The 18,844-nt window shown below is 37.9% G+C and overlaps 1 protein-coding gene across 1 annotated transcript; it reads left to right on the top strand.

Annotated features, from left to right (window-relative positions):
* The first annotated feature begins 36 nt into the window (after nt 1-36).
* On the top strand, nt 37-17,442 carry LOC143359004 (very long chain fatty acid elongase 6-like). The gene is made up of 3 exons (XM_076796598.1): nt 37-294; nt 15,007-15,405; nt 16,355-17,442. The coding sequence occupies exons 2-3, from the start codon at nt 15,080-15,082 to the stop codon at nt 16,908-16,910; spliced, it is 882 nt and encodes a 293-aa protein (XP_076652713.1). The 5' UTR covers nt 37-294; nt 15,007-15,079; the 3' UTR covers nt 16,911-17,442.
* The last annotated feature ends 1,402 nt before the right edge of the window (nt 17,443-18,844 follow it).

Below are 18,844 nucleotides of genomic sequence, written 5' to 3'. Positions count from 1 at the left end.
TGCGTGTGATCCAACTAAAAATGGCGCCCTGCGGTGTTCTACCATTTGCATTTTGCTGGGCCGGCGGCGTGCGTGAAAGCCATTACCACTGAGAGTCAGCCTTGTTCCGTCGTGATCAACGAATATGCCTACTTAAAGCTGGCAGCCGCGACTGCCCGCATGTTAGTGCGAGTCTTCGTCTTTCCGTGTGCACAAACCAAGTAAAACAAAGGTCCTCTGTGATCCACCTGGTGTCTTCATTTTCCCCGATCGAGACTTGCTCTGCAACCAGCAGCTCCTCGGCCCACCTTGCTGGTATGTATCCACGGAATTTGCACACCTCGTGCAACATTATCAACATCTCTTTATACCTTTCTCACATTTATGCGAAATTTCAGTCATTTCTGGGCTGATCTGCAGACGACATTTTACACACCGCGATTTAATCGTCCGCAAACATTCTATCAACCGAATCTCGCACGAGGTGTATTCACGGTTATCGTGTCGCCGCGAAAACAAATTCGTTTCGCGTTGCGATTCGTTGTTATGGCACACCGTTCGACTGCTTTCTTCAATGCTATGACACGCTAAACTTTCACACGTCTAATATTTCTCTGAACGCAGGGCCGATCCTCTTCTAACCTTACACCGTCGCAATTAGGCGGTTGCCACCTTGTCGTGCGTTAATTCGAACGAGACCACCGCGACTTCCGATCACGCCACCGGAACCACCATGCCTTCAACGGATTTTTTTTTATTTTCGTACGCGTCGCTCACTGTAATCGACATTTCTCTGTCGTTTGAACGTAGTTTTCACCGACACGGAATCGAACGTGGGTTCATTCCTTTTTGTTGCTCGTTCGATTCGATCTCTTAGATATCCAATCGTTTGAATGAATCTTGTCGAAATTCAATTGACCGTTCGTTTTTATCGTACTACGCGATACAGCACTGCGATTCGATGGCACGGCGTTCACGTGGATGGCAATACGCAACCGTGAACAATTTCAACGCGCCGGTTAATTTACCTGTAAATTGGAGAATGCAAATTATACGGGGAATTGCTACCTCTGTTTGTTCCACGCAAACGTCGCAGTGATGTTAACGCCGTTCAAATATTATTTTCTGTTTCTTTCCCGGCGTTACCGAGTTCCTTATGCCGCCTGCAATTAAGTGAATATCGCAAGGAATAATCGTCTGGGTTAGGTTTCGAATTACGGTAGAGCGTCAATTATCGGAATCTCGATTATCCGAAGTAGTGAATGAGAGATCTCGAAAAGAGGGTTAAAAGAAGAAAAATATTGAAGATTACTTTAACAAAGAAGTTTTGTTAACGTTAACTGTATATGTATAACTACTGTGTATCGTATACCTATATTTCGAGTAATATATATCACATTTCTAATTACAGCAATAGTACTCCTGTATTTAATAAGTAATTTTAAAACTGTTCTATTATCCAAACCACCTCGGTCCCAATTAGTTCGGATAATTGACGCTCTACTGTAGTCCAAAAGCGTATATAAATATTTCATCGTACGACGCGATTCGGATTTTATCGCGCCCGTAACCTCTATCTGTACATTTAAAACTTTTTATCGGTGTATTACATGGCGCTCCCCCCACTATCGTTATTCTTCTAAATATCAGGAATACACGTGTGCGGAGATTAAGTGGTCCAACTGGATAGCCGCGTGCTGACATTATCGAAGTTCGGCAATAAATCAACGAATTTTCGAGTGACAGCGTGTTGTAAATTTCCGTGCACCAATGGAGAATTTGAAATTCCCGCTTCGGTAGACTCCCGTATAACGCGATTTCAAAATTGTTTAAAAAAACTGTCTGCGTGCGTGCGTGTGTGTGTGTGTGTGTGTGTGGGTGGACTTTCTGTGACAGTAAGCACAATCTTAAACAATTTGTTTGTACATTTACTGTACGCTCACAGTTGCATAAAATGTATATACAAAATCGCACAAAAAAAAATATTCACAAACTTCATAAATAGCTATAACAAATAATTTTTTACAACATATTAAACAAAAGTGTCACTTAAAGTGCTTTCCAAACAAAATCAATAATTAAATTACACTTGGAAACATTTTAAAGAGATTTAATTTCTCATTTTAAACATGGAGAAATGTTCAAAATGCACATAATTCTTCTAATCGTTGGCATTCATGTACCGTATAAAAAAAAAAAATCACATAGAAAACGACCGCATAAAAACAGGTATGACTGTACTATACCGTCCAAAGACAATTCTTTTTTATCACTTTGTCTTGTGTGAAATCTAAAATTATCATTTGGTAATTTTCATACGTATTTTGTACCAACTGATAAACTAATGCAAAATAATTTATAAAAAAAACCAAAGGTTTTTAAAGTTGTCCAGAGCTTTTACTGATTCGTAGTAAATGTTATTGGAATAGTTATTTCACAGAGTTTTGTAGATTAAGAGCCGCGATAAGATTTGCAATCCGGTTTGTAATTCTGTGAATTCGAATTACCCGCGCGTCCGTCCCTTAACCGCGCGTTCTTCGTGTCGCACGAAGAGAAATCAAATCGTAGGAGACAGCGTTCCGTTTTATTTTGTCTTCGATAAGACAAGCCAAAAACAATGCCCTCGACGTTGACACATCGTACAAAAAGACAGATACGAAAGGATTGCTGAGCATACTAAACGGAATTATCTTAAATAAACAGATTTAGGGGTCGTCCGACCTGCCGACGGTGTCATATTACACCCTTTGCGCACAAAACGCTCGTAGGCGTTTCGTTTTTTTTTTTTTTACGTCGAGACGTCGTACGACAGAAAAAGGCTGAGTATGCGTCACATTAGAATATCATGTGCTCTATATAGTAATTTACTCGGTTTGTTCCACCTGTGTTATGGTTTTTTATTTGTCGAGTCACGTTTACGAGGAAAACATCTCGTAGGACCTAATTACTGTGGAGGTAGTAATTACTGTGTCTATATTGGTTATACTTAGTTTTAAAGCGTAAAGAATATTGAAAAAGAGATATATAACATACAGGCAGTCCCATAACTATTTGTACGCTCTTAAAAATTGCATAACTTTGTCAATATTGGACTATACTACTTGATCACTACATAACGTGAGAAAAATGTTTGATTAAAATTGCAATTGGTCGAAATTACAGAGAAAGTACTAAAAGTTGTATTTTGCAACTTTTTCATGCGGGCTTATATTAAAAATTTAAAAAGTACGTTTTGTACATCTGTATCAATTATACATATTCTGAATATTTCATCTAAATCGGTCAACTGAGCTACAAACATTTAACGATGAAAACTGAAGGGCGAAAGTCGCAGAATTTTGGCCTTCTCAGGGAATGAGATCATTCTTATGTGATCATTTTGGAACATCTGCAGCACATTGCAACGTTGACCGATTTTGATGAAATTCTCAGAACATGTATAATTCATACAGATCTACAAATCGTACGTCCTAAATTTTCAATGTAAGTCGACATAAAAAGGTTGCAAAATACAACTTTTAGTATTTTCTCTGCACTTTCGACCAATTGCAATTTTTGTCAAAAATTTTTTTCACTTTATGTAGTGATCCAATTGTTCTAACTTCTCAAAAAAATTCAAGTAGTATAGTCCAATATTGACAAAGTTATGCGATTTTTAAGAGCGTACGAATACTTATGGAACTGACTGTATATAACATTCATGTTTCATTTATTCGACGACCGTACAAAAATTGTCTATTATTCAGATAATTCCCTGAATATTGTAATGATCCATTATTACGGCAGTTTTTGTCGGTCGCGTTACCTCTCGGCATGAATCTTCACGTGTACGGAACTTGTTTTCCGAAAGAAATGATTTGAATAAATGGTTAAGACCTTCGAATGCCTTAGACATGCGTGCCGAGACAAAGTCCTTTGAGTTTCACGATCTTGAGTTTGAACAGTTATGAAGCGATTCGAATTGGTTCCGGTCACGTGATCCTGGATATGTTAGAAAAACTAATTTCGAACGAAATTTGAATGATATTAGAATAATCCATAATCTGCTAGAATTATTTTAATGTATGAATTACGATCTTTGGACATGGGAATTTCTCTCGTTAGATTACTAGAGTTATTTATTAGCAAATTAGCATACTATTTGCTTCGAATATCCAATTTCGAATGATATGAAGTTACTTTTTCACGGAGGAGCCATAGAGTAAGGAACCCAATTACTGTGGGGGTACTAATATTAAAAAAAAAATAATATATGTAGTAAATAAATTTGTAATATTAAAAAAGAGATATATGAAATATGTATTAACTGATTTTAGTGAAAAATATTTAATGTCTCTTTTTAAATATTCATTATACTTTAAAGATAAGTAGAATTAATATAGGCACAGTGATTGAGTCGCTTACCCTAGTCATTGATCAATGTTTTTCTGAGGCGAAATGATTTCGATTCGCTATAGAAAATTGCCAGTCAGTTCTCGATCCGGATAACAACCGTACTGTCTGCTTTGCTAAGGACACGTAATACTCTAACAAGATTGTCTATCGTTTCCACGAAATAATGATGATCACCCCATCTCTATTAGCACGTTGACTAGTCGCGACGTATATGCATACATACATATGTATTTGCGAGTGATATGGAGAACTATTTGCGCAAATTTAAAAAAGGTACTTTTACGTTCGGAATATAGATTGCATCGGACGCAAGTTCCACGCAAATGGAAGCAAGTTGATAGCGTAATGCCGTGTGTCCTCGTTCGAGCGATACTGTCAATTAACTTGTAAAATGTTAAAGATGTCAACAATTCATATGTTAATCCTTAAATATATGGCCCGAGAATAAATTATTACTACCACAATCACTTTAAAGGATTGTTACTCCAGAAAAGGGAAAAGTAATCGTTCGAAGAGAACAGAACAATTAGAATAATTCGAAAGAATTGTTTAACTCGTATTTTACAAGGACGGCTGTGGAAAGTTACCGACTTTAATATTCAATTGGATCATTTTATCGCAACGAAGAAATCTACATGTTTCATCCGTAGGTTGTGCCCCATATAGATTCAAACGCTTGTATTCGTTTGGCGAGTTCGGATAATAGAGGTTCTACTATATCGTGGATTAATCGAGCAAATATAATCCAAACCGTGACGTGTTTGGTGTCATTTTACTCGGAAAAATGTTGAGAATATGTTGGTAAAGTTTCATGAAAAAATATTGGAAAACAACGGAGTTATGGCACCGAATCAGTATAGTCTCACCGAAACGCCGTGGATCTTTTTTGTTTACTCGCTGTCCTTTTCTACGTTCGACACCGGTGGCAAGAACTCGAGGTATAGCGTTTGTACACACTATAACCTGACCTTCCAGTTCCCGTGTCTTCAACTTATACGATCGTATCGCCAAGAATTCTTTCGAATTTTTCAAGAATTTGAAAATTTCTTGAAAATTTACTTTCACGGTAAATCTATCTGAAAGAATGCGTGAAAAAAAATATTTTAGGCTCGACGTATGATGGCCGAAGATTGCAGTCGTATCGTATACTTTTCAATGGCCGATTAATGCAACTGATTGAATGGCGTGGTACAGTAAGGAAGACGACCGATGTGTACAAAGTCCGATTATATCTTTCGACAGCGCTCTTCAAACGTAATCTGATAAACGAACTTCCGTGAATGGCCTGGCTGGCCGCGCCGTTTATGTAAACAAATGTCGGCTGATCGAAACGGTTTACTTTTGCGCGGGCTATTATCTGTCCGATCGTCGATTGCCGAGGGTGTGCCGATTTCTGCGCGCGCCATGTGCTTCCCCCTGTTTTGTCTCGCGAGTGTGGCGTGATGCCACCAATACCGGCACGTGAACGCATACACATGATCTCTGTCGCGAAATTACGTAATTTGTTGCTGGCTGGTAGCTGCGATTTTTACGAACACGCGACGGAAATTCGAGAGTGTCACGTACGGGATCGAAAACGTTGTTTGAATCGACGGGTATTCAAAGTCTGATCATTATAACTACCTTCAGATTTATTTTACCATTAGGCAAATTCAAAAAATATTTTTATTGGGAGTTGTTTAACGTTCTGCCATTTTTATCTGAGTAGCTTCTATTTTGAAGCGTGTCAACGTAAAATTTTGTTTAAACACTTTTTAAATTAACGGAGTTGTGTCTATCTAATAGGTACTCCTTTTACCAGAAATTAGTATTTGACATCGACGTGCTAACTAGTTATGAATACTAACATAATATGTTAATATGAGGTTTACATGAAAATTTTCAGAAATCAAGGAAATTAAGTTTTGGTAATCATATTTGACATTATTTAATATTTCATTTTCGCACTATCGTGAGATAAACTGAAGTTTAACTTTTTTTATTGTTCTATGGCACGTTACAAGCTTTCACGTTTTGTGAAGGATACGGAAAATACTGTGTAACTGCAACACACCACAGTACACAACTAAAAATATGCTATTTAATTCACTCTTCGGGTCTGTCGTTTGAAAGACACTTGCGTAGATAACAATGCAAAGCGTCAAATTAGAATAGAATTGGTCTATGAATTATAGATACGATGATGCGTGGCATTATTAGGCTAACAATAAACGGGGTTTAATGATGTTGGAGAAGTTCAGACTGAGATTGTATCGAACCATTTGAAAGATTAAATTACTAGTAACTTTTTTCCTAATATTGATTAGTTTTTGACAAATTTTGAAAAAATACAAAGCAAATTGATCCGCACAGTGCTCGAGGGAGTTCCAAAGAGGGGTCCTACAAAAAAATGATACTTTGAAAAATTAATATTTAGCGTAACAAATTTTTGTATATGTTCTTCAAGGCATTATTTTCGTATGGTAAAAATTTCGTAAATTTACATTTAGCGGTTTGATCACAATAAATTCCTAAAGAGGGCCGACTTTTAATCATCCAACCAGACAGTTCGTAGAATGTTCGCAAAAAATTGTCTCATTTTAAAATGAATATTTTGCGTTGAGAATTTTTGCATATGTCTTTCAAAACATTGTTTATATCTCGTAAAAATTTCGTGAATTTATATTTAGCCGATTGCTCACAATGCATTCCCAAAGAGAAGCGACATTTCAAGTGTTCAAACCGGTCGTTTCAAATTTACATTTTTTATCTGTTTTTTTAACGCGCACCCGGACGGAAGAAATACAAAACTACATATACATAGTGTCACAATGGACCGAGATGACGATGTTCATCTGTGAATAATGTTGTCTCGTGCGTCACAAAGACGGCGCGTACGCACTTTCAGAAATCGCGGGCTCGCTAATTACTAGGCAAACAGTTTTCCCCCGCGACTTTTCCCGTGAAACCGTGCGCGACACCTGTAATTTGCATGGTGCACGACCAATGACGTACCGGCGCGCGGATCTTTCAAACAAATCCGAGGTCATCTCCTGCTTCTTGCTCCTAGACGTGTCTGTTTTCGCCGTAGAAATTGTGTAGGCAACTATGTAAGCACTGCGCGTCATAGAAGAAGAAAAAAAACTACCTGATTATCTAATTACTTCATTTCGCATTTCTAAACATCTGGATCACTAGTTTTTTGCAATAATAATTTGCCTGTCAAATATTCTACTTAACATTCGCTAATAACATAATTTCTTGTACAGGGTGACCCAAAAGTCGCCAGACTATTTATAATTCAAATTTGTTTATAAATGAGTAAATGCGAATTTTTAACGATCCTAGGGCAACCTGGGTCGCTTACGTCCGGTGCGAAATTTCACTCTTGAATTTCTCTTTCCCGATGAATGGTTCAAATATTTAACATTCCAACGATTATATATTAAAATACGGACTTCAATACGTACTCCAAAATTTAAAAAGAAATTTCGAACAGTAAAACAAATTAGGCGTGAACAATAAAATAGTTACTCCATTTTGAAATAGTCTAGTGACTTTTGGGCTAAATTTCGTTTTGACATGCTGAACACGAAATATAATTTCGGTACCTGATTAGTCACGTGACATTGTGACACGCGTCACGTGACCGGGCCACGGCGGAAGCGTGGGGGAATAGCGCGGTAGAAGGGGAAGTTAGAGCGGGGACTCAGGTCTTAATCTCACAACACTGTAGTTTTTCGCTAATATCTTGGAAACCATTAATTTCCCCCAAAAGCGACGAGTACATTTCGTGTTCAGCATGTCAAAACGAATAGAATGACGTATGTCACGTGTCGATATGGGGGGGGGGGGTATTTGTAAAGCCTTACCAACTTTTGAGCCACCCTGTATTAAAGAAATATAATGCATGACTTACAACATGAAGATAATGCAATATTTTACACGTTGCACCTGTTCCTCTGAAAGTAACAGTACCAATCATTCTCGCACGGATTCCTTGGTTAATTCTCTCTGGAAATGACTCCACGATGACGAAGAATGAAACCGCTCACGCACGGTCCAACAAGTGTCATCACAGATGAGGTTTAGGTTAGAAAGTAGCTGAACCTCTGGGATCCGAGTTGTCAGGGATATTGCATAGAAGAAACTTTCACTCGTTAGAGGAATAAAACTCAGTCGGGGGTACAGCATAGGCTGAAACTGCCTCCGGGCTGATTGTAGTACCCATAGTCCTCTGGCTAGATTACTATACCCTATTTTTCAAAAGAAACTGTCCGGAACTGCGCTGTCTGTCCATTAGAACCACGTATGGTCAGTTATTCTAATCATTCTTGTGCCCCAGATCCCTTTATTTAAAAATTAACCATTGAAGACATAGCCCAACTTTGTGCATGATTTTTGTGTACAATTGAGACTCCATACTTATCGCTATAAATTTTTGCCTTAATATACAATTTTCTTAGAATTTTTAGGCTCCTTGTCTGATCGTTCTGATAATTAGGATTTCTTTGTCCAGGTCTGGACAGACCTGGCAGTTACCTGGCAAAGTCAGTGAGATTCGCTATTGACAGTCAGTAAGCAGCCTCTCAATGGCTAATGGGTCTCATGATCAATCGATAACCGATAATCTTTGCGCCCAAACGGGTCAAGACGTTCTTGTATCTCTAAATCTTGATTCTGTAATCGCTGATGACTGCAAGCTCCAGCTGAGGTCACTCGTCAGATAAATTCCAACATTCAGGTGTAGGCGGCGGTACACTAATGGCTCGCTCTGAGACCCCAGTTTGCTGGCACAAGATGTGTACACGTACGTCACACTCATTAAGCAAGAAGTTCTCTAGGAGATGTCGATGAAAAAGCTCTCCCATTCTTGAAACCCCGATTTTGCTGGAGCTGGTAGCCACTTTCAGTGATAAATCGCACCCAGCGTCCGGAGGTACAAGTGAAAGCCTTTCTCCAGTGAACGGCCTCGGATTCTATTGCTCAGTCAGACTGCGGAATGTTTTTTTTTTTTAAGAGGAGACTCGATAATGGCCATAATCTCCCTCTGGTGAGGCTCGTAGCTTCTGCGACAGCTTTTAATTTGTATGGAACTATTACCATCGGATTCGTGACGTTCTTCCGATTAAAATGAGTCCAAACACGACACAATTTGGATGACATTTGTCCGTTTAATCCACACTTTAGTAGAACCTCGATTATCCGAACTGAGCAGAGTGTACGAGAATCGTGGATTAAACAGGTAAACGCGATTCAAAGTGTATCGTGCTTGGACTCGTTTGAATCGGATAAATGTCAGGAATGTGTTGGTAACGGTTTTACAAAAAAAAAAAAAAAAACCATTAAAAAAAAGTTTGGTCCAATTTTTTACAAATATTACGCGCATCTCTTTCACACATTTCGAGAGACTAGACTTCGAATGGAAGCTTCAACAATATTATGACTCTTTCTCTTCTTTCAGTTGCAAGTATTTTTTTATTTGTAGATAAGTTTCATAGATGAGTTCGAAGAATGCGCGAAGTTGAAGAATATTGAAGAAGACGGTGTCATCCGGTTCGATGACATAAGAAAATGAAATCAGTGCAACAGAATCGAACGACTAAAAGGCGACAGTATGGTTTACACATACTGTACATGTCTGTTCCGCCGAAGGCTATTCGAATTACTTGTCGAGATTATATTAGTAATGCGTTGAACAAAGTATAATGATGTCCTTGATCTTGACTTTTCATCGTTGACGGAGCGGAATGTTTTTCCTTCTTTTTTCTTATACAATATCACACCGCATAATTCCGATGCAGATTTCCGTTGCAGAAATATACATAACGGAACGACATTTATTTTTATTGGGTTTTGTCGGATTACGTAACGTATTAATGTGGCAAATTTTGTGAAAATGTCTCGAACGGTTCCCTAAAAATTTCGAAAAGTGCACCCGCAGGATGGATTGATAAATGCCGGTTTGCGCGAACGCGCGCGTGTGTGTATGTGTTTGTTTTACGATCTTATAATCTTCGTCAGATTTGTTTATTCTGTTCTTCAACAATCAAATGTATTGTACTTATTCATTTATGGTAATGTAGATGTAACACGAGTAAGCTGCATCAGGATGCATGTGTGTCACAACGAAATATATTCACTTCGAATACAATTACCTACGCAAAATGAAGACATCGCGAGCATGCTACGACTGTCGACTGACTCAGCCATTCGGAACATTTAATGGTCGTCCACTGACGTCCTGAATGGATTAATTATATCGCACAAAGAAAAGCGAAGTGTGGCTTCAAGAACTTCTTGTAGCACCATTATGAATCAATGAAACATAATCTAGCCGGTACAATTTTTCCTTGGAAAATTTCAGAAAAATATACCCTAAACCGACAAACCCAGTGAGATTGTCAATATCATCAACTCTTTCTGCTTCGGCTGCAGAAATTGCAAATCCTTTTCTTTTTTTTTTTTTTTGTAACATCGTAAATGTTAAATAGAATTGCAAAATAAGATATTTTTTAGAATTTTCTACTGCCTCTGTTTGAAATTGTGATATGCAAGCAAATTTCAAGTGCATGGGCATGCACGTGTTAACGAAAATGTTTTTTCTTCTCAAAAAAAAAAAAAAAAAAAAAATTGACAGTATTTTTATCAACAAAAATCAATAAATACTTTTATTAATAATGTTTTACTTTCACCAGAAGAAATGACCGATTTTTGTGTCGGCATAGCGGCCGATAAAAATAAGTTGCATAAACATCCGGGGTCTAATTACGCGAGTATTTTCAAACGTGAAATGAACGGTCATTTGGAAGGTGTTCATAATGATCGTGCATAGTCGTTGAGGGCGTAACGTGTCAAGCAGAGACACGGAGGTCTGCGTACCCAGCTTTTCTTTTCGACCTATTTTGTCCTGGGACTCGTACCATGCAAATTTCTCTCGTTTAGTCTTGTTTTATAAGGAGCGTGACAAGTGTCATCCTAACGAGGTCGTCGATCATATAAGGAGGTCGCAGTTCAGCTGTTTCGACTTCCGTTTGGTTTGCGTCGTAACCAATGAGGTACGGGGATATCAATTAAAGCTGGTCGTCCCTCATAAACGAAAGTCCCAGTTACGCAACACCGCCGATTTCTTTCATTATATTTTCTACTGTAATCCCTGTCGATTTGCCGTTGCATAACGGATCCTTCGTTTGTCGTTTGGGACCTTCGATTGGCCTAATGTTATCCTTCGGGCGATATTCGACGAGGAAATATTTCACAGCCTTTTAACGATGTCAAACTGACCCGAACAATGCTTCAGAAATCGTATGACATAGTTTTCAGTGGTTTGGAGATGTTGGAACGTCTTAGAACGTGTTCGAAAGTGAAGACCGGTCAGGTTGCAGAGCATCACAGAATAATATTTTTGATATTTCTTTTGGAAAATATATTTCTTTTTAAATATTGGAGCATTGTAGAAAATGTTGGAAAATATTTTAGAGGTGTTGAAACATCGTAGAAAATGTTGAAACATTGTGGAAAATATTTTAGAGGCTTTTGAGCATCGTAAAAAAATGTTGTAATGTCTTTTATAGTTGTTCAACCACGCAAAACAAAAGTTGAATAATTTGGGCCCGAAACGGGCAGTTATGAAATACAAGTGGTCTCGATACTATTTATAAATGCGACACAAGTTATGTTAAACGTGCATAGAAAAAGATAGTGAGTGAAAGAGAAAGAGGTCCGAGAGAAAAATCGATCGAGAAAACTGCATGGCCGAGGCAATACTAATTCAGCTATGAAACTTTTTTATTTTTCATTTTTGTCGAGTGAAACCTCTAGCATAGTAATTTCCAGATTTCGCCGACTAAAATGAGTCCAAACATGACACAACTTGAAGCATATTTACTTATGCAACGAGTATTGATCATTAAATATAATTAATAAATGTAATTTGAATTCTATCGTGTTCGGTCTCGTTTGAATCAGAAAAATTTGAAGATTATGATGATAAAAGTGCAATTCGTGAGCAATAACAAATAAAGGGAGTTCAATGTTTGAGTCAAGTTACACTCGGCCGCCGAGCTTATGGTTGTGACTGTAGGACTACCGACGTTTAGGGTCGTTTCAAGGTATTATCTAGGTATAGAAAACAATATTCGAAAATATTCTGCAGCTGCAATTGTTATTGCTTGAAAGCATTTTTGGAGCACTCTATACGAGTATAGTTTTCTTTTGTTATAAGTCGATGGCTCGTGGCGGCTTTCGACGTATTGCGAATGAGGGTACCTAATGCGGCTTTGATTTGTTGTCGAGTGTGCCGAAATGTAGCGGCAAACTAGAGAGAAAACTGTATTATTTAACAAGAGCTTTCCATTACTGAACGAAAATATTAGTTGATATTTTTAAAAAATCCTCTAGAGTTGTTTTATAACAGGAGCGTTAAATTATAGAGCCTTCTGAACGTAATCAGTTTTTCAATCAAGTTTTTGCACAATTAAAATGTATACCGGTTCGCAACATTGTTTTTTATCCAACACTTTATGCCTCAAAGACTCAATAAAATGGTAATAAAAAGACAGTCATGATGCAAAAAGTGGAATACATTAGTTTTGCTGTGTTGCGTAACTATGAATCCTCGTGGCTCCTTCGAACGATACAGTTGACAATGTTCGACACATTGTCTGTATTCGTGCGTTTTCCTGTTCGAAGCGACGGACTATAAAAATGTACCACTATGTTCGACATTGAACCGGAAGTCGAGTGCAATAGACATGAATATGATTTTGTAATAATGTCAATAGTGCTATTGTTCTTCCCTCTGTCTGTGTTAAGCGTGCGAAATCGTTCTCATTACACATTTTAAATTATTTTCGTGCTCGCAGACTTTTGCGGCTGACTGTATGTAGATTTTCGTGGCCGGCCGTATTTGCAATATGGTTTTGTGTCCGGGATTTCTCCTCGCAACTGCATTCCATTTCGACATAATTATTCTGCTGACATTTCCACGTGTAGTCCTCGGATACCGTTTCTATTTCTTTCAACAATTGCACGAGAATCAGTTATTTATATATATATATTTTTGAAATAAAACAATTACTAGGGTAAGAGCCCCAATTACTGTGCCTATAATAATTATACTTATTTTTAAACCATAATAAATATTAAAAAAGAGGTATATATATTATATTATATTTATTATATATATATATATTTATATTTTGTATATATATATATATATATATATATATATATATATATAACATTCAACCGATTTTAATGAAAAATTTAATATCTCCTTTTTAATATTCATTATGCTTTAAAAATAAGTATAATTAATATAGGCACAGTACTCGGCACATTAATTGGGTCCCTTAGCCTGTAATCTTATTGTTGAGTTCAAACGAACTGCCAAATCGTTGCACGTAATTAAAACGTTGCCGGGACGTCATAAAATATTAGAAGTCAAAGTACAAGAATGTTTAGCGTTTACATAAGAAAAAAAGTCCATCCGCCTAAGGTGATCTCGAAGGTCGTTTCAAGATTGTCGACGTTTTCTTCCATCGCATCATTTTTTTGTTCTTTCTCCATAAATCCCGCTCCGCCGTCGAACGCGGGTTCAATGACCTACGACCTCGTGACCTTAAACTGACCTTGAGCCGCAAAAACATCTTTTCTGCCCGAGTGCGATGTGTGTCGTTCATAGCGAAATCACTACAACGCCGGATGATCTGTTGGAATGCTGTTGAAATCGTTCTTACTTTCGACGTTGACGGGGAATGACGATAATGATCGCGATAACATCTTGACTGCACGCATTAAGTTTCGATAACCACATGAAGATTCCTATGAAAAAAAAAGGAAACTGTGAACCAAGCTTCGAATAAGATAATATGCTATAGCACTCGAAAAAGTCTCGGATCAAACGGATATTATGTACGTGATTACTAGGTCACGGATATTTATACAAAATAAAAACTTTCCAAGAAAACTGCAGGGAACAGAATCGAAATAAAAATATGTTAAGTCTTATGATAAATTCAACAAGTCGAAAATAATGTAACGTGGCAAAGAAAATATTAAAAAGATATTAACATTTAAAAATAACTCGTTTTTATCGTTCAATCTATTAAATTTTCTCATTAGTTTAAACTAAAGTAGTCTATTACCATATCCTTCAAGTGAAATAGTAGTTAGATAAAAGTTAGAAATGTTTAGTAAGAAATTACCGTTAAACACATATTTGGCATTGGCGATAGAAGAAGAAACAAAAAGATAAGACATGAAATTATTCGTATCGTATCATAGTTCTCCGAATTATGCAAAAATTGCCGTTTTTCCACCTTGAAAATATATATTCCACGTGGGGAACATTATTTTGAAGTTAATTGTAGTTGATATACTTACGTAGGGAACGGTGATAATCTGTAGATTATAAATGCTAATAGTTTAGCATCATAAGCATAAACAGTTCACGTTAATTGAATGCAACTATTGTGAAAAGCAAATTTTGCTACTTTGAATAAAACGCGTCGCAGTTTTTCAGCCTTGTGGCTTTGGAAACAAAAATGGGCATACAACGTTTTGTAGTCGCCGAGGAATGTGTTGCGTGAAGCAAAAGCGAAAATAAATAATATTGTTAGTTTATAACCGTATTTCGTTTTCTGATTGCAGTTGGAAAGTGAGCCGCAAGCAAGCTTGTTTAGTAACATTTGCTGGGAAAAGTGCCGGGGAAACATAATCCAAGATGAACAAAGTGGATTACATGGAGGTCACTGTGCCCAATTATTCATACGTCTTCAATTTTGAGGAAACCTTCCGCCACTTAGACACAAAAATATGGATGACAAAGAACTGGACGAACGGCTTCTACTACTGTGGCATTTACATGATTTTAGTATTTGGTGGACAGCATTATATGTCGACCAGGCCAAAGTTTGATCTAAGAGGCGTACTTTCACTGTGGAACACGCTGCTTGCAACATTCTCCATTATTGGATTTACTAGAACAGCACCAGAATTGATCCATGTACTCAGGAATTATGGGTTTTACCATAGTATTTGTATACCTAGGTAACTATACATTGAGTTTATATGTACATTTAACCTCGAGTTTATATATGTATATATTCCTATATGTATCTACGTATTTTAAACACACCTAATTTAACTATCTACCAGTGGGTAATAATTTTCACGGGCACAAAATATTAGAAGTTATCGCTTGTTAAGTAACTTGTAGATTTCTCATATCGGTTGTTAAATTTCAAAATCATAGTGATCCGATGTTTTTTCAAGTACAACTGTATTGTTAGTGCAAAAAATGCTATCAGCTCTATTAATCTAATAAGAAGATTACAGTGTTTCGAGTGCCTTACGAATGTATTACGAGTGTACTAATATTGCATAAAATCCTATTAGCAATCCTATTAATCCTATTATACTATTATAAAATTAATGCTACTGAATATCAATTTATGAATACCGAAATTAACCAGATTATAGTGTGAGGTAAGAACTTCATTATCAAATAACTAACAAATGTTTTTAATAACGTTAAACGCTTCTATGTCTGAAATAGTTGTAACATCTTTTGTCCCAAAAATGTTGCACTTCCTTGAAACCGGGTGATTCCTAGAGTCATTTGAAGCAACTTTTTCCTTTGCGAAAATGTTCTCCGCGGCTTTGTTAAAGAGTTATTAACGAAAAAAACACGGACCAATCGGAGCGCAGTTATAGCGGACGGATTCCGGCTCGGCTACAGGTCCCTCTAAGCGTGGCGGTGTCATTGGCCGAGCCGAAACTCGTCCGCTGTAGCCGCATTCCGATTGGTCCGTGGTTTTCGTTAATAACTCCTCAATAAAACCGCGGGGAACATTTCCGCAAAGGAAAAAGTTGCTTTGAATGACTTCAGGAATCCCCCCTTTCAAGCACAATATTTTTGGATCACCCTGTATACATTAAATCCTTGACCTTGAATATTTTACTAGATCGTTTTAACAACAACGTACGTATTTTCCAGCTTCATCGAGCAAGACTGCGTGTCAGGGTTCTGGACATGGATGTTCGTGCTGTCGAAGCTGCCAGAGCTGGGCGACACAATCTTTATAGTGTTACGGAAGCAACCGCTGATCTTCCTGCATTGGTACCATCACATAACAGTGCTACTATACTCCTGGTTCTCGTATAAGGAGTACACAGCGTCGGCTAGGTGGTTCGTCGTGATGAACTACTTCGTCCACTCAATAATGTACTCGTACTACGCGCTGAAAGCGATGCGGTACAGACCGCCTAAGGGGATCGCAATGCTGATCACCACGCTGCAGTTAGCACAAATGATAATCGGCTGCGTGATCAATATCACGGCTTACCAGTATCTGGAAAGTGGACTGATCGAGTGCGGCATCACCAGAGTCAACGTCAAGTTCAGCCTGGCCATGTACTTCAGCTACTTCGTGCTATTCGCTAAATTCTTCCACAAAGCCTACCTAGGCGGCAATAGTCGCAGGGCCAAAGCGGCGAAGAAGGACGGCTACGCCAACGGATCTACGGAATACGAGAAGCTCAAGGCTAATTAAGCAACCCTCCTAATCAACATCCTATATACACATACAACACACACACACACACACCCTGAACACAGGAAACACACACACACACACACACCAGACGAATAAACAAAAGGCAGATAGTAAAAAAGGGAGACATTTTTGGAAACATTTTCTAGAAACGGTTTTCCGAAGAGATTCGGCGGTGAACGCTTTCTGAGAATGTTTCATTTAAAAAAAGACATATTTTGGGAATACTTTTCGAAAATGTTCTTTCCTTTGTTCACCCCTTTTTCGGTTTTGAGGGAGAGAGAGAAAAGAAGGAAGTCTCTCTCTCTCTCTCTGCTCTCTCTTGTGGACATAGTAGTAGCGTGTGGGTGGAGGTAAACAATGGAGGAGAGACGACGACGCGTTACTTGATGAAATATAGCACACTGAATTTTATGATAATGTTAAATGTTGCACACTGAATTTAGTACTGAATTTAAACGATGGTAGCGTTGAACGCGTTATCGAGCCAGTAACGAGCTTCTTAGAGGCACTCCTCGGGGGACGAGAGAAAGGGACAGAGAAGAAGAAGAAGCTATTTTTTCGTTTCAGAAACGATGTGTGTCTAACCCTGCGTGTGGGTGGGGGGGGGGGAGTAATTTATTTTACAATATACAGGGCAACAGCGTTGAATTGTAAGCGGTTTCTTTTCGTTGGTAGAACGAGGACAGAGAGCTGAAAAGAATTGATTATTAGTTGTAACGATACTAGCGCGTTAGAGCGACGTATTGTTTCGCGCGTTGTGTGGATTTCACGATTAACAACGAAAATGTATTTTCTGTCCAATTCGAAAATACGTTTGACACGCAACGTCGTCGAGCATCGAGACTAGAGTGTTCTTTCTAATTGCTTCTTACGTGGGCTAGTATAAAATTTATACTAGAAGTATTTTGTAAGAAGATTTAACGGATGATGCCTCGTTCTAGCCGGGTATAAACAATTTCGAAGAACCATATATGTCCACCGAACATTTCATTAGGGTCTACCTCCGAAAAACGAGCTAAGAAATATTCTTCGTGGAAAATAGTAAAAATGAAGAGTAGAGAGAGGTCGAAGAATAACATTATAATCCTGAATTGTTGAGTTTTTGGGGGTCGATTGAGAAACGGGGCGGAGAACTATTTATATTTACTATTTTCTATCACGACTATTTTTTTGTGCCGCTAGTACGAACTCAGAGAAAACACGACGACGACGATGATGATGATGATGATGATGATGATGATAATGATGATGAGGAGGAGGAGGAATATGGGCAGCTCACTGACACCTTTTCGTCACTGACCCGCTCAGTCAGGGTGCAGCCAGCTTTGCAGGGACACGTTTATTCTGTTTGCAACTTTTTATATCGCATAATTTGTTCCGAGGAAAAAACGTCGTTCTTTTGTACAAATTATGTTATTTATTTATACGTTTATTTAACTCGTCGAGGTGCGTACAACATGCTAAACTTACTGGGTAGGTTTCTTTACGTGTCGTTTAAATAAAAAACAAAAAAAGAAAAAGGAAAGCGATGAGACGATGTTTTTGTTGATGTAAGAGGAGAAAAATTGAAAAGAAAAACAAACAAAGAAAGAAATAAGAGAACCCATTCTTTTCCGTACGATTTCCATCTCTTTCTTTTTGTAACTTGAATTCGTCGACATCTTTGTGGGGCTGGTCGCCCTTTGAGAATGATAGAAGTGGAACGAATAATAAACCTGACCGATAATTCTAGTCGCATGGTCAGAGAACAACACAGAGAGCATTTGTGAGCTGAAACAGGAGCGTAATGATTATTGTAAAGAAAAAAAAAATGTAACGAGACGAGAAGAAAAAGAATAATAACGTTTGTCCACGCCGCTGATCGACGCGCACTTCCATACCGGAGAAAATAATTTTATCTTCCTCTGAAACGTGTTTCGAAAGACACACAC

This window comes from Halictus rubicundus, chromosome 11 (assembly GCF_050948215.1).
Source record: "Halictus rubicundus isolate RS-2024b chromosome 11, iyHalRubi1_principal, whole genome shotgun sequence".
NCBI lineage: Eukaryota > Metazoa > Arthropoda > Insecta > Hymenoptera > Halictidae > Halictus > Halictus rubicundus.
Note: the sequence above shows the minus strand (reverse complement) of the source record. Positions and strands in the feature narration are given on the sequence as shown.

What these genes read in the sequence shown, in the direction of transcription:
- LOC143359004 (XM_076796598.1), top strand. Translation starts at nt 15,080, where the DNA reads ATGAACAAAGTGGATTACATGGAGGTCACTGTGCCCAATTATTCATAC. An exon ending in CATAGTATTTGTATACCTAG is followed by an intron (nt 15,406 to 16,354) that starts GTAACTATACAT and finishes CGTATTTTCCAG; the next exon opens with CTTCATCGAGCAAGACTGCG.